The 15,375-nt window shown below is 51.8% G+C and overlaps 1 protein-coding gene across 2 annotated transcripts; it reads left to right on the top strand.

Moving 5' to 3' along the window:
* Positions 1-5,217: 5,217 nt before the first annotated feature.
* DMRTA2 (DMRT like family A2) lies at positions 5,218-6,837 on the top strand. Of its 2 annotated transcripts, none has more exons than XM_086463308.1 (2): positions 5,218-5,710; positions 5,963-6,837. In XM_086463308.1, exons 1-2 carry the CDS (start codon positions 5,218-5,220, stop codon positions 6,835-6,837), a joined length of 1,368 nt encoding a protein of 455 aa, XP_086319434.1. The 2 variants fall into 2 exon arrangements, with proteins under 2 accessions (XP_086319434.1, XP_086319433.1); XM_086463307.1 differs by having other exon boundaries at positions 5,218-5,782.
* Positions 6,838-15,375: the final 8,538 nt, after the last annotated feature.

Genomic DNA, 15,375 nt, shown 5'->3' with positions numbered 1-15,375 from the left:
AATCAGCAACCGGGGCACCACGCAACAAAACGCGGCGTTTCTTTTCGTTCCTGTTACGAAGTAACGCCGCTTTTCATGCGTCTGGAAGGCGCAGGTTGCCCAACGGGGGGGGCGACGCTGCGCCCCGTAAGCTCTGGCTCTGGCCAACCCCCCCCGGGGGGGCTCGCGGGGCCGGCCTGCGCTCGGCCCAGGCAGGGCCTCGCCGTGGCGGGGGATCCGCTCGCCCCGGGCCCTAAAGCTGGTTCTGGCGCCCTGTGCCAAATCTGGGCTGCTCCTCCGGGGCCCGGCCAGCCCCTGCCGGGGGAGGGGGGGGGGGGGGAAGGCGAGGAGGCGAGGAGCCGGGGCCACGCCACGGCTCTTCTCGTGGCTTTGACGGTGGTGGAAGGAGCTCCCGAGCCAAGCTGGGAGCGAGACAGGTCTCGGGGTTTTAAAGTTGCATTTCGCTGGGTTTGGAGGAATTAATTTCTCTTTCGGCGGAACCCCGGGGCGTCCCGCTCCGATTCTCCAGCACACCCGCCCGTGCAGTGGGAGAACGGCTACTCTGTGGGTTCCTAAAACAAACACCCTCCCTCCAAGAAAGACACAACAGCAGAGATGTACATGAAGATTTTTATTGCTCTTCGTCAAAGAGAAATTAATTGCAATAGGAGAGAAGAGGGGGAAAAGAGGGGCGCAGCAACAGCAACCCACACACTGCCTCCTGTACGTACCCCCGCACACGCTGGAAACGCTCTGGCAGGTCGGGACAAAGCTCGAGAAACCGTTACCCCATGGCAAACTCTGGCCGCGGCTTTGCTAATCGGGGCTAACTCACAGCCAAGTTGTGTTTTGTTTGAATAAAATCTGTGAAATGTGCGCACTGTTTGTCTGGTGAACGCTTCCAAAGGAAAATAAGGAGAGGGGAGAAATTATTATTATTGAAATATCAAACAAGTGAGACTGCGGGCTCCGGGGCTCTCGTTTTCCAAAGGCACTTTGTAAGAAAAAAACCCCAAACCAACAACAAAAAAGTTGGATCCCGTTTGAATGTGCCCCCTTCAGCGACGAGAGCTGGAAAGAGGAAAGAGCAGAGTTTCTCTTAGCCAGGAGGAGTGTGCCCGAGTCCGGAGATGAGGCCTCGGCTCTGGGGTGAGGATTGACGCCGGAGGAGAGCGGCGCTTTCCCGGGAGCGGCGGGGCCGCGAGCGCAGGAAGCGGCTTCGCTTTCTGCCCCCGCCGCCTCCGGGCGCTCCCCCGCCTCCGCCAAGGCTGCACCTGCCTTTGCGGGGGTGGTCAGAAAGGAGCGGAGGGTGGGAAAACGTTAAACGCTCGTGATATGTTGAAAGAGCTTTTCACGGATGTCCTCAGGACTTGCTGATGCCTAGGGCTGTGTTACATACTCTTGCAATAAACATTCGATTATTTTTTGTTAACAAAACGGGACTATTTCGATGTTGGATTGATCGTGAGCGTAACATTTGAAAAGAGATATGCGGTGAAGTGTTTTGGACAAGAGAGTATCTGTAGTGCTGCCTGGGGATAAACACCAGAAACAGGCAGCGGGTGTTTCTATGCGCAGCGCTAGGACACTGTCCTTCTTCCTATATGGTCCCTGGGGGACGTGCTGCATCGACCTACGGAAACTAGATGTAATGCCTTGAGATGCTGCCCAGGTTGTGTTCAAGATTCTACACCGCCGTTTGCAATGTTACTAACGGCATGAGGCTCTGAACAGAAACCACCGCATTTCACTGGCTGGTTGATAACCCTCTGTTGGGGCTTTTTTGTTTGTTTGTTTGTTTGTTTGTTTGGGTCTTTGGTTGGTTTTTGTTGTTGTTTTGTTTTCTTTTCTTTTTCTATTTCTAAAATAGATCGTTTAAATCCGCCATAAACGGAAAGGATAACCCAGCCCTTTCATTTAAATCAAACCTGAAAGCAAAGGGAACGGGGGAAATAAGTGTAACGCGTGCCCTGTGTTGTTGGTGATGGCAGGCTGCCTCGGGGGACGGGGGGACGGGGGGACAGGAAGGTATTTGCAGAAAGAAAAAAAAAAACACCGCAAAACCAAACAAAACTGCCAGGAAGAAAGGAGAACATTTTCTCCATGGTAAGCCAACATAAAGCAATAATTTAAATGTTTCTCATTCAGTTTGATCGAGTTCTAGGAATTCCCAATTAAATCAAATGATCAGAGTAATTCTCCCCGGAGAGTAAAATTAGTGGTTGCCAATAAAATTAAATCAGATATTTTGACTTCGCGGCTGTATTAAATAAAGGTGTTATAACACCTAAATCACGAGGAGTGGATGGCAGCTGCACACACAGAAAGTCGGGTGGGAAAGCGTTCATTTCGTAAAAGAATAAAAAAAAAAAAAAAAAGAAAGAGGAAGAACGACGTAAGTGTAACAAAAATACTGAAAAGTTTGAGGTCTCTGCTGCCTTGCAGTTGTGCTTCTCGCAACCCCAGACGGAGCGTGACAAAAGGGAAAGGGGCAGTGGAGCATCAGCGAGCGCCGCTTGTACTGCTGCGGGGCTGCCCCACGGCTCTCCGCGGCGCGCTGCGGCCCTGCGCCCCTCCCCGCCCGCCGAGGGAGCGATGGGCAGGTCCAGCACGTTTAGAGCAAACCTGGGGCTTTCTCTTCTCCCCGCTGGGGTGCCCGGGTGCCGTGGGGGCAGGCGGCCGGCCTGGGGGCAGTCCAGCTTGGGGGGCGCAGGGAAAGGGTCGCGCAGGTGGAGACGCTGCGGTGGCGGGAGGAGAGCGGCAGCGACCGGGCACCGGCAGGCGGTTCCCGCTACGGAGAAGGACTTGCTTAGATCTAACAAAGAACTTTAAAAAAATTGCCGAGGAGGATGGAGATCCCTGATGGGGAACAGAGGGGAGCGCCCTGGGGAAAGGAGACGTCGTTATGTCCCAGCACGGCTGCCCAAGTACTGCCTCCTCCCCGTTCCCAGTGAAGGTGACGTCAAACCCGGGTGGTTAACACTAAAACAAAAGCTTCGGGGTTAATATACAGTTGCCAGCCCGACAGCCTTCTCCTCAAAAATCGGTCCCTGGGGTTTATTGTCCCAGCGGGGAAAGCGCCTGTTGAACGTGTCGCGGAGCAAAGAGTTGGCGGAAGGACGAGCGAAGTTCGCTTTCGGGGGAGCGGGGGGCGGGCAGGGCCGCCCTGGGCCGCGGCGCGACCGGGCGTGGGAAATCCGACTCACCTCGGGCTGCTCCGGCGGCGGCGGCGGCGCTTGTGCGGTTCACCTGTGGGTGCGGGGGGAGCACAGAGGGAAAGAGGGGAGCGAGCGGAGGGAAGAAGGGAGAAAGGAAAAGGGAAGGAAGGAAGGAAGGAAGGAAGGAAGGAAGGAAGGAAGGAAGGAAGGAAGGAAGGAAGGAAGGAAGGAAGGAAGGAAGGAAGGAAGGAAGGAAGGAAGGAAGGAAGGAAGGAAGGAAGGAAGGAAGGAAGGAAGGAAGGAAGGAAGGAAAAGGGAAGGAAGGAAAAGGGAAGGAAGGAAAAGGGAAGGAAGGAAGGAAGGAAGGAAGGAAGGAAGGAAGGAAGGAAGGAAGGAAGGAAGGAAGGAAGGAAGGAAGGAAGGAAGGAAGGAAGGAAGGAAGGAAGGAAGGAAGGAAAAGGGAAGGAAGGAAAAGGGAAGGAAGGAAAAGGGAAGGAAGGAAAAGGGAAGGAAGGAAAAGGGAAGGAAGGAAAAGGGAAGGAAGGAAAAGGGAAGGAAGGAAAAGGGAAGGAAGGAAAAGGGAAGGAAGGAAAAGGGAAGGAAGGAAAAGGGAAGGAAGGAAAAGGGAAGGAAGGAAAAGGGAAGGAAGGAAAAGGGAAGGAGCGAGGCATCGTTACGCACTATTACAAACCAAAATCTCCAAGGGGACGGGGGAGACCATCAACTGTCACCTTCCACAGTATGTTTCCCCCCACCCTTTTGACAAGTGGCACTCAGGAAAACCAAAAAATAATAAAAAGATCAATCAGCTGGCCCGGCCGGTACCGTTTCCACTGGGTTAAATGCAAAGACAAGCCGGACGCTCGGGCGGTGAGGGACCGGACAGGTTAGTGTGCCCGCACCCGCGGCCGGAGCGCACGCACGCACGCGCGCGGGCACGGCTCGAGCCGCTCTCCCGCCGGTCCCTCCAGGACCCTCCCGGCCCTCGGCGGGCGCGGCGCGCGCGGGCAGCCGCCGGGCGGACGCGGCGGACCGGCGGGCGGCCAATCAGAGCGGCGCTTCCCGCCCCTGGCCAATAGCAGGCGCCACATTGTTGTCAAATGTTGCCTAATGGCAACGCGGGGCGCAACAATAGCGCGAGTGGCGGCGGGCGGCACGGCGGCCAGCGCGCTCTGCCTGCAGCTCCGGCCGCGCGGGCCGCACGCGTCAGGCGGCGCGGCGCGGGGCGGCGGCGTGTCCCGGGGGGCGCGGGGCCCTGCCCGCTCCAGCCCCGCTGTCGTCTCTGCCTGCTCCGACTGCTCCGACGGCGTCCGCCCGCCAGCCCGCCTGCCTGCACGGGGCTCGCCGCGGCGGGTCAGCCCAGCCGAGCCGAGCTGGGGCGGGGGCTTGCCTGGCCGCGGGCTGCCGGCCCCTGTGTCCGGCTGCGGTGCTGCTGCACGGGAGGCGGGGTGATTTATTTACTTATTTTTAATTTTCTCCTGGATTTTAGCCTCTGGGCGAGGGATCCTGTCGTTGAAGGTGCCGGACTGCTCTTTGAAGGGACGCTTTTATCCTGAGATCGCAGTTAGAGGGGGAAGGGGGAGCGGAGCTTAAAGAGCGGATCGGGTTTGCACCGGGGCGCCGTGGGGAGCGGCGATCCCGTCAGCGCGGACGGGAGAGCTCGGCTTTGAGCCCGGCGCGATGGACTTGGCGCTGCCCTGCCAGATGCGCACGGAGAGCAAGCAAGCGAGAGAGCTCTAAGTTTTCTTGGATTTTCTTGTCTTAGATTCGCTTTGCGGGAGCGGAGGGGAGGAGAGCGCAGAAAGGCTCCCGACGGCCCCCTCCTGCGCTTTAACCTCGCTCCGCAGCCGTGTGCCGGTGCAGAGGGACAGAGGCAGCGAGCGAGGCGAGGGGATAGGCACTGCGGTTTGCATGCCGGCACCGGGGGCTCCGTGTGCCCCCCACCCGTGATCGCGCCTGAAGGCGCCGGGAGTTTCTCCGCGTCCGGGCGCGGGTGCGCCGCGGGGGGCTCTCCCCGGCCCGCGTTGCTTTGGGGAAGGCGAGGGAGGGGGGGTCGCTCTTTCGGGGCCGGCTTGCCAGGATGGAGCTGCGGTCGGAGCTGCCCAGCGTGCCCGCCGCGCCACCCCCGGTACCCCCCAGCTCGGTGGCGGCGGCAGCAGCGGCAGCAGCGGCCACGCTACCCGTGAGCGTAGCCGGAAGCTTGCTGCGGGCTCCGCCGCTGCTGCTGCGGGCGGCCGAGAAGTACCCGCGGACGCCCAAGTGCGCCCGTTGCCGCAACCACGGCGTGGTGTCGGCGCTGAAGGGCCACAAACGGTACTGCCGCTGGAAGGACTGCATGTGCGCCAAGTGCACCCTCATCGCCGAGCGCCAGCGCGTCATGGCGGCCCAGGTGGCGTTGCGCCGCCAGCAGGCGCAGGAGGAGAACGAGGCCCGCGAACTCCAGCTGCTCTACGGCACCGCCGAGGGGCTGGCCCTGGCGGCCGCCAACGGCATCATCCCGCCCCGGCCCGCGTACGAGGTCTTCGGCTCCGTCTGCGCCGGGGGCGGTGGCGAGGGAGGCGCCGGCGCCTCAGGTAAGGCCGCGCTGTGCGCCCTCAGGGGGAGCCCGGGACCGTGGGGGGCGGGTAAAGGAGCCGGAGGAGGAGGTGGCGCGGGGTGTGTGTGTGTGTGTGCGCGTGTGCGCGGACCTGCAGGCGGCATCCCCCGGCGCAGCGGGCGGGTGGTCCCGCCGACAGCCGGGACGTTCCGCAGGGCCCGCCTGGGGCAGCCGCACTGACAGTCTTTCTCTTTGTGTTGTCCCCCCCGCTCCTCTCCCCGCCCCGCAGAGTCCAAGATGCAGAAGTTCGAGCTGTTCCCCAAGACGCTGCTGCCGAGCCGCGCCGTCACCCCGCAGCAGACGGGCGGGAAGCCACTCTCCCCGGACGGCGAGTCCGTGCCCGGCACCTCCTCCCCAGAAGCTCGCCACGGCTCGGGCTCGGAGAACGGGGACGGCGAGTCCTTCCTGAGCTCGCCCGTCTCCAAGGGCCCGAAGGAGGGGGAGGAGAGCCCGGGCTCCATCAGTCCGCTGGGCTCGGACTCGGGCTCGGAGGCGGACAAGGACGAGCAGGACCCGTCGCCCTCGGCCGGCGGCCGGCAGCGGACTCCCATCGACATCCTGACGCGCGTCTTCCCGGCGCACAAGCGCAGCGTGCTGGAGCTGGTGCTGCAGGGCTGCGGCGGGGACGTGGTACAGGCCATCGAGCAGATCCTCAACAACCGCGGCCCGGAGAAGGGCCCCGAGGAGGGCTGGGCTCGGGACGGCGCCTTGCAAGGCCTTCCGCCCACCCCCGCCGCCGCCGCCCACCACCGGCCCTTGATAGCCGGCGCCATGGCCCCCGCCATCGGCACGCTGGGCAGCCGCTCTGCCTTCTCCCCCCTGCAGCCCAACGCCACGCACTTCGGGGCCGAGGCCGGCGCCTACCCGCTGGGCACCCACCTGGGACTCAACCCCCTGCGCCTCGCCTACTCGGCGCACAGCCGGGGACTGGCCTTCATGACGCCCTACTCCACGGCCGGGCTGATGCCCACCCTCGGTTTCCGGCCGCCCGTGGACTACGCCTTCAGCGACCTCATGCGGGACCGCTCCGCCGTGCACAAGGAGCAGGTCTACTCCGGCGGGCTCTACGGGCCCATGGTCAATAACACCCCCGAGAAGCAATAGCGGGGGCGGCTTCCTAAAGCTCGTCTGCGTAGAGGTAGCTAGGTAGGCACGGGTGGACGGACACGGGTGGCTTTCTCTCCCCTCTCCCCCGTGCTGGCGATGATTGCGTGCAGAGCCTGGCACGGACAGACGTAGGTGTGTTAAAACGGTGATAAAGGTGCACTTTCATTGTCCAGACATGAGTTGCTCTTTGTTGCTTATGGCCATAAGCATGGATATCCTTGGTGCGTCGTGGGGTGTGTACACACACACACACACACTCTTTCCCACACACATACATATATATATATGTATACTAGCAAGTGTATAATGTTATAAAATGGAAATCTAAGTTATTAATGTAACTCGTAGGTGAACTTGGTATTAACGTTAAGCTAAAGGTTAGACAGCTCATTGTAATACTTACCAGGCATATAGATTAAACATATTGTCAAATTGAAAGCCTTTTCCTTCCTGCCCCCAGAAATGTTACGAGCTGTATATAACATTGGAAAGTAGATATATTTGTAACTGTCTGTAGGACCCCGGCACCAACGGTGTATGATGGTTTAATAAGCCTCCTTCATTTGTGATATGCAAGAAAATTGCTTGCTTGTTCTGATGTAGCAAACTTCTTGCTGTTTCTAACAGGTAATTCTGTGTTTCCATTTCATAAAATAAATGTTATTTTCTATTAAAAAAATCAGTCTTACAAATGGCAAGTGGTATTTTATGAGACGGTGGAAGCGTGTTTTGGGAGAATCATTTGACAAGTACAGTCGATATTTAAAGTAGTTTATGCAATTAGTACAAACATGTTTGCTACATTTTTATCATGGTCAAACCAGATATTCTTCGGAAAATTTATAAATAAAAACGAAGCATACAAATCAGAGCAATTTCCTTATCAATCAAAATTGTCAAATGCGTTTGTTTCTGGTTCTGGTCTTTTTATTATTTACGCCAGGGAAAAAAAAAAAAAAAAAAAAAAAGAAAGAAAAAGGGAAATCGGAGGTGTAAATTTAAGCAGGATTTTTTCCTTCGATGCCTCGCCGATTTTTGTTGTATTTAGGAAGTCTGGCATTGCCGCAGAGAAGACAAGCATGGTTGAAGCAAACGCCCACCTTGCCGACTGCGGGTTATGTTAGCAGCGGGGAGGGACTTTTCCCTCGTATCTGAAATCTGAATGTGCTTTTTAATTGTTTCTATGTCAAGATAAGCAAAGGGATATACAATCGTGCCGGTGTTTCAGAACGTAAGAACGCTATTGTGACAGGCGTGAATGAGTTAAGACATCACAAGCGCAGTGTGGGGGCTACGCGCAGGAAAATTTCGCTGGTTTACTTTTGGAGCCGTGTGTCCTTTCAAATCTGCCTCCTCATTTCGAGAGTAAAGGCTACACGCGTGGCTTGGGGTTTGATTTTTCTTTTTTCTTTTTTCTTTCTTTTGTTTTTGGCAACGATGTCCGACTGTTTTGCAAGGTCAAAAAGTAAGCTGGGCGTTCCTCCTATTTATTTCTTTATCGCGACGAGTCGGAGGGGCGCCCCCAGAGAGGCGATCCTTCCCCAGGCCGGAGCGCGACTTTCCTACAAGTCCCGGGAGTGTTTGGCCCACAAAAACTATTACTCACAAAGAACAAGTTCAGTGCATGGTTGAATTAAGACTGTAAAAGCTCCTAAATTTGGTTGGTATGGAAACCTAATCCCACAGAACCGCTCCGTGGCACAGCTGGACTGTTTACTTTCTCACTTCAAATATAACTGTGTAAACATTGGCTCGGAGCTGACAGCGCGGCTGCTACCAACCAGTTAATATACTGGTGGATCTGGGAGGAGACGCGTCCCGCCGTAGCTGTGGAAGGAAGCCCCGGGGTAAAATCAAAAGACGAGAGCAAGTAAAATGCAGTTCTTCCTTCCCTCGTGCAATTGATCAAGCTGGATACAATTTTAAGATTTTCTTTAAAAAAACAAAAAAAAGTAAATAAATATTACAGATTACACCTAGGTAAATACTTCTGACCCTGATCCACCCTGGGAGCAGCCAAATCAATATCACAAGGGAAACTTTTAAAAGTCTCGTGTTCCAAGAGTGAGTGAAACTTAATATTACTACAATAAAACGGTTTAATAAAGAAGGGCTTTAATAGCGAGCTAATTTGATTGAGTTTCCTAATTCCACTTTAATTGGAAAAGGAGTTGTCTGTTTGGTTATAAAGTGCCGGGGTTATGTTAGACTGGGGAAAAAAAGATGGACTTTGAGCATCTGAATAAACTTTTTTTTTTTTTTTTTGGTAGGCGGCTGACTTTGTGCGGGATGGGTTTCCATATCTAGGATTATGAATGGGCTACAAAGAGCTGCTACTTAAAGAAATCAGGTCGCCACATTTCTCCCATTCTAGCCCTGTTGAGAAGGGCTTAGGAACTGTTGATTTAACTCAGCTCCCCTTTTAATTATAAAAGCCATTCTTGTGTAGTTAGGCGAGCAGGACAATTTATCAGAATTGTTGCCGTGTCTTGGAGGTTGGCTCGAGCTTGGATTTATACAACGGACAATGGGGATCAGGACGATTAACTTTCATAGGAACAGTTTAGGCTGTTAAACTGGGGGGAGTAGGAGGTAAGAGAATCTGATACATTGTCCCTATTGAGGTAATTCGCGTAGATTAGAAGAATAAAAAATCCCTTAGGTTTGAAGCTGCGGTGGAGAGATTCGTGTACAGAACATAAAATATTCAGGTCCCTTTTAGAGTAAAATAAAATGCTGTCACCTGAATAAAAACCCGCGGAACGGAGTATAAATTATTTGTAAAGCAGAGAGGCTGCGGGCGAGCGCTAGCAAACTTCCCTCTTAATTAAATCTTAATCCGTGGGTCGTAGGAAGCGGCGGGGCTGTAACAGCAGCTGCTGTACATACAGTGGGACACGTTGCGGAGAGTTATATTAACCGCACAAGTGTTTAATATGAATCAGCCTAATCCACAACATAATAAAGATCAAATTAGACTAACCATTTAGTAGCGAAATGACATTCCTTCACCTAAAATGAACCTCTTGTAGCCGGGCAAGGTTGAGTGAGGCCGGGAAGGGGACGGGGACGGGGACTGGGGGGTACCGACGGGGGGAGTCGTATTGACAGGCTAGTTTATTTTTAAATCTGAGAGGTGGCGAGGGGGAAGCTCTGTTTCCCTCCTACTCTTTTCCAGAGCCGCATCTCCCTCACCCCCTCCGTCCTCAATGCGTCTCTCCGCAAACCCCGGCTGCGGGGCGGTTTCCAGGCCGCATCGCGGCTGTCCGGGACTTGATGCCCCGTTTGCAGGCCTGGAAACCACACTGCAGCCCGGCGTGGCCTCTGAGAGAAGGGAAGGGACAGTCAGGAGCGCAGCAGGGCGGCTCCAGTTGCCCCTCACCGGGGCGGGGAGGTCTTTTGTGCCGGTACCGCATCCCGTCCGCGGACCGGCGCTGAGCAAACGCGGCTGCAGCCAGACCCGCGGTAAGCATCACTCGGGGTGAAAGCGGTTTTTACGCGTCCCACATCCCCCCCTTCAGCTTTTTGACATCTCTTCTTCGTTGTTCCCAGCGGCGGGGGTCAGCCCAGGTATCTCCATCTCCCGAAATCGGTGGGAGCGTAGCGCCGGGCCAGGCGTTCCCAGGACACTTGTGACAGGCACACAAACTTCCCACGTCCTCCAGGCGAGGGGGACACCTCTGCCTCATTCTAATCATGCGGGCATCCACCCACCTTGTGTTGTCATAACATCCCCATGGCAACTGCAGCAATTACTTCTATGCCAGAAGAACAATAGGAAAGTATTTAATATATTTAAATGTGATTAAGCAGGTGGAAAGAAAAAAAAAACCAACCCAACACCCGAGGAGGAGCAGCTCCATAGGACGAGCGGGCAAAGCGCCGCTGGGGGCGGCCGATGCCGGGGAACCCCGGCGGCATCTTTACCCGGCGCAGCGGCTCCCGGCTCCCGCCGCCTCCGGGGTCTTCTGCGCACCCCGGGGGAACGGCGGCACGTTTAGAGCTCAACAGATGGAACAACGAGGAGTATGACTAGTTACAACGTGAGCGGAACGGGCTGGTTTAGTGTGTTTTTTTTCCCCTCCTGCTTTTAGCACCAATTAAGGCAAGTGAAAATTCCCATTTCCATCTCCTGGGTTGCAACAGAAATACTAGAACTCTGTTGCAAAAAATATTTTTGCCTTGTTACTGTTCCTTTCCAGTTTCCCGTTTATTTTTCTCTACCTTTTTATTAGGGAAAAAAATAAAACCCGCTGCTGGGCGTAAGCTTGAGAAGCAAATAAAACCCATGAAACTCCCCCTGAAGTTGCATAATGCTGTGGTTTGCATTTCATTTCCAAAAGGAGTTTCTTCGGGGGGGGAAAAAAAAAAAAAAGGAAAAATTAAAAAAATTAGCAGATGTTTTAATCTAAAAACTATTTATTTTTCAGACAGTACCCCTCATTTCTATGTTATTAAGGACTCTAATAATCAATGCTCCTGACCCAAGATGCAAAGTGCACTGCCGGGGCGGTGGAGGATGCCCACTGCGACCTGCTGGGGCTCGGCCAGTGGAACCCCGGGGTCTGGCAACCCGTCGTTGGCCTTGAATTCACCATTAAATTGTGCGACTCATTGCTGGGTTTGGTGGAATTTATTGAGGGTGGCGGGAAAGGAGGGTGTGGTGCTGATGCTGGGGAGTTGGTGTGGATGTGAGGGACGTGGCGAAGTGTGGGAAGAGGTTAAAGGGCGGGGGGATGAGCTGTCTCACCCTGGTTAACAGGGGTGCAAGGGGACAGAGCTGGGGAAGGTAGGCTTGCAAGGAAGTCCAATGCTGAATAATGCTGAAGGTGAAAAAGGTGGGGAGAGGAGGGAAGAAATGAATTCCAGCACAGACGAGCAGGACAAGGGCCTGAGGGGTCCTTAGGTTCATGAGAGCTAACAGAGAACTGGGATGTATTAGTAAGGTCTGTGAAAATTCTCAGGAATCAGTAAAATAAGATCTTGGCACCTGTGTTACATGAGTGTAGTAAAAACATTGTGTAACACTTGCTGGGTGTTGAGTTCATATTCATGAAAAGTGTAAGGCAGCTCCTTGGATTATATTAAAAGCCTATTATAATACGCCTTTCCTGAGGGAGCCTGCACAGGCTGAGTAGGGCAGTACTATGTGGCAGGATTTACATTTTCAAGGAAACTATGAAAAGCCCTTAATTTCAGTTATAGTAATATCGGGTGTTGTATGGAGGTCAGGAGATTCAATTACATGTGCGTTCATAATACAGGCCAAGGCCCGAGGAATCAGTGTAAAATGGAGATGGGTGTTTTTACAGTGACTCATTGATTGTTCATGTGGAAGCAAGTACATCAAGAGAGACGAAAATGCTTAAAGACAAGAAGATATTAGTAATAATCTTAACTGCAACAGGCCATTTGCTAACTATTTCTAACCATAACAAAGTCTGAGGCCTGCTCTATCCAAATGCTATAGTAAACTCATGTTCATCTTTACTACGGGTGTGAATTTGGCAGATGTGGACAAGGGCATGACGAGACACCCGCCTGGGGGATAATTCTGTTTGGAATGTTGTTTTGTGCAGTATTGGATTTACCTGTATGTGGGAGATAAAGCCTTATCTGAGATTTTTATCTTAACTCCTTGCACACTCAAAACTACAGGGGGAAAAATATTGCTTCCTGACAACCCTGTTCTGATAGTCTGGAAGAGCAAAATCTCATCATATACTGATTTGTGGATTAATTTGCTGTAAGAGGTGGTGGCATGTAGGTTGTGTTCTGATTCCTGACTGCACAGAAGCTCTGCCTAAATGAACTCTGTAATGCAGATCTGTGTGTGTGGGGGTGAGGATAGATCCTGTGGCACGCTCTCAATGTACATATACTTGTAGCTAATATGGATTTGGAGACTTTTCTTCTGTCCTATGTTCCCTCCTTTCTTGTTTTGGATCTTACTAATGTGCTCTAAAGCTTGTAAGAGTTATGCTGAGAGTTGTTTCTCCACGGTTATTTTTATTTTTTCCAATACATGAATGGATGAAAAATGACTGGGAAAAAGCATAGATGAAATTCAGAAAAAGATATAGAAATGCCTTAAAAACAGGTTACCTGAAGTCTCACTGCCATCAATAATTACAAACCTGTTATACATATCTTCAGAAAGTAGTTGACCATTTAACTGGGAGAATATAATAGATGGGCAGGATTTGTGCAAATTTCAGTAAATTTGTCACAGCAGGGCAGGCTCCTGGGAGGAAGAGGGAAATGGAAAGGAAACCAGAAGCAGAGAGTGGATCTTTTCGTGTGGTCTGACAGGCAGATGGAAAGCATGAATTACAAAGGCTTTCAAAAAGATCTGCTTGGGGTTTATGTTTACAGAGAGATTTAACAAGATTGGCTGGCCTTAAAATGCTGAGGTCGTTGCTAAAATCAGATGTTTGGAAGTGAAATGGGGTACTAGCTCTGGACCAGAATATGGGAGAGGTTCACAGAGATTGAACAAGACAGAAGCAGGGCCAGCAAGGCAGAGCCCCTATAAACTGTTCAACAGATCCAGAAAAGGGCTTAAAGGGAGCAAGACCTGGAGTCAGGGGAGGGTGGAGGGGATGACCCCTGCTAAAGGGAGCTGGATCCAGAGACTGTGAGCTTCTAATCATGAGTAGGAACAGCAGCATGACAGTCAGAATGAGCTTGGATTTGTGCAGCAGAGACTTACTGATGAAAAAGCTTTATAGGGAACAAAGGTATCAAAATATTACCTCACTTTCTTGTAAGCAGGATATGGGATATTGATTTCCTCTCATGACTTGGGGAAGCCCATGGTTTACCTTGGGTAGAACCTATGGATTTCCTCAGTTTTCTGAATCTCCTGCTTGAAAGGTTAGCTGTAGATATTTACGGCCAAATGAATGGGGCAAATAGTGGAGATTATAATTTAAAGAGCCTTTGTTTTGTAAGGAGAGAGTCAGATATCTTATGCTGGTTAGGAGAATCTAATTAAGCACCTGTTCAATAAGAGTAAATGGCAAACAATCAGGCATACAGAAGATTGACTAAAATTGCGGTGCCCAGACCAGTGTGTTAGAATGAAGTTATGAGATGCCTGTCTTTTTCCTGCTTAGGGGGATGAATTATGTTCTATTTCTCTAATCATTCTTTTTATCCACATTATGAAGCTTTACTCTGACACAGAGAAAATAATCCTAATGCAGTGGGGCCAAGAATGGGAAAATACTCCAGTAAATTTGGCAGGCAAAACATGACCCCAGCTCCTCACTAAAATCCATACCCTTCTTCATGAAAGCTTCGCCTTGACCAGTAGGGATTAGAGTCGTGTTTTCAGGGTCTCTTCTTTACAAGAATTATGTTCTAGCCTTCTTCCTGTTCAATGGGTGAAAAGGATCCCAAAATACTAGTTCAATTTCTTTTTTCAGATCCATTGGAAAATACCTTGGAACAGAAGTATTAGTATGAGACTTGCTGGATTTGTGAGAAAATTCATTCTTCATGTGGTTTACGAGCATAACCTGTTGCCTAAAGTACACCAGACAAGTGAGTTACCATTACACTCCCAGAAAATTAGGGTTGGGTTATCAAAATATTCGGGATCTAGTCCACACCCATGACAGGTACTCGGAAAAGCTGGAAAAGGCATTACGACATGTTTCACCGTTACTGAGTTGTTTCCTAAGTATTACATGAAAGTGCCTATGGATTCTGGCCAGGCTGAAATGTATGTTAACTGACCCACTGGGATCCTGTGCATCTTTCACTTTAGCTTCCTAATTTTCCTCCTGGGAGAGAGTTCAGCTATTTTTCAGTGTCTAGTACCTTGGTCACAGAAAGAAGAACTTGGTTTGTCTTGGCAAGACAAGCAAGGATACATACATTTTTGATCCGGAAAGAGCTTGAAACCTGTGTGAGATGAGGATGTTAATGTGCTTGGCTAGCAGGATTGTTTCTGACTGTAGAGCAGGGCTGGCAAAACAGTGTACACAGCTCTCGAGTGGGAAATGGCTTTATTTTGCTAGAAGTCTGGGCGATGGAGGCGATGAGTGACAGGTGTACTCTTAAAAGAAGGGCCAACTGGGGAACTGAGCCTCTCTTAGGAGCCTTATCTCCTGTGTAACTTTATTCCTCATCACTGAAAGGTCTAAGGAAATTTAGTCCTGATTAGATGGGCTGAGCTGAACAACAGCAAGTGATGTTTCATGAACTGTAAAAAGCTAAGACCAACCTTGGGAAATCATTGGTAAAATGTCTGGTTTTTTTGGGTGCCTCAGCAGGGTAGGTGCTGTATCTGATAGATGTCGATGATATTGGGCCGAGGCGCTCTCATTAAGAAATTGACTGCTGGAACTCCCTCCAGCCATCTGGCATCCAAAATGCAACAGCAAAAAGTATCCTATTGGTGATTTTCAGTAAATGTTTTGCACAGAGCCGTCTTTATTGACTGTCTCTGTTTTGCAGATGTTTATGGCATCATGAATATTTTTTTTTCAACCTTAATTGAAACTCATGCTCTTCCAATCCAAGGAT

Source organism: Leptosomus discolor, chromosome 3 (genome assembly GCF_034619465.1).
Source record: "Leptosomus discolor isolate bLepDis1 chromosome 3, bLepDis1.hap2, whole genome shotgun sequence".
In the NCBI taxonomy this organism is placed as follows: Eukaryota; Metazoa; Chordata; class Aves; order Leptosomiformes; family Leptosomidae; genus Leptosomus; species Leptosomus discolor.
The sequence above is the reverse complement of the archived record's forward strand: the minus strand, read 5'-3'. Positions and strand labels throughout refer to the sequence as shown.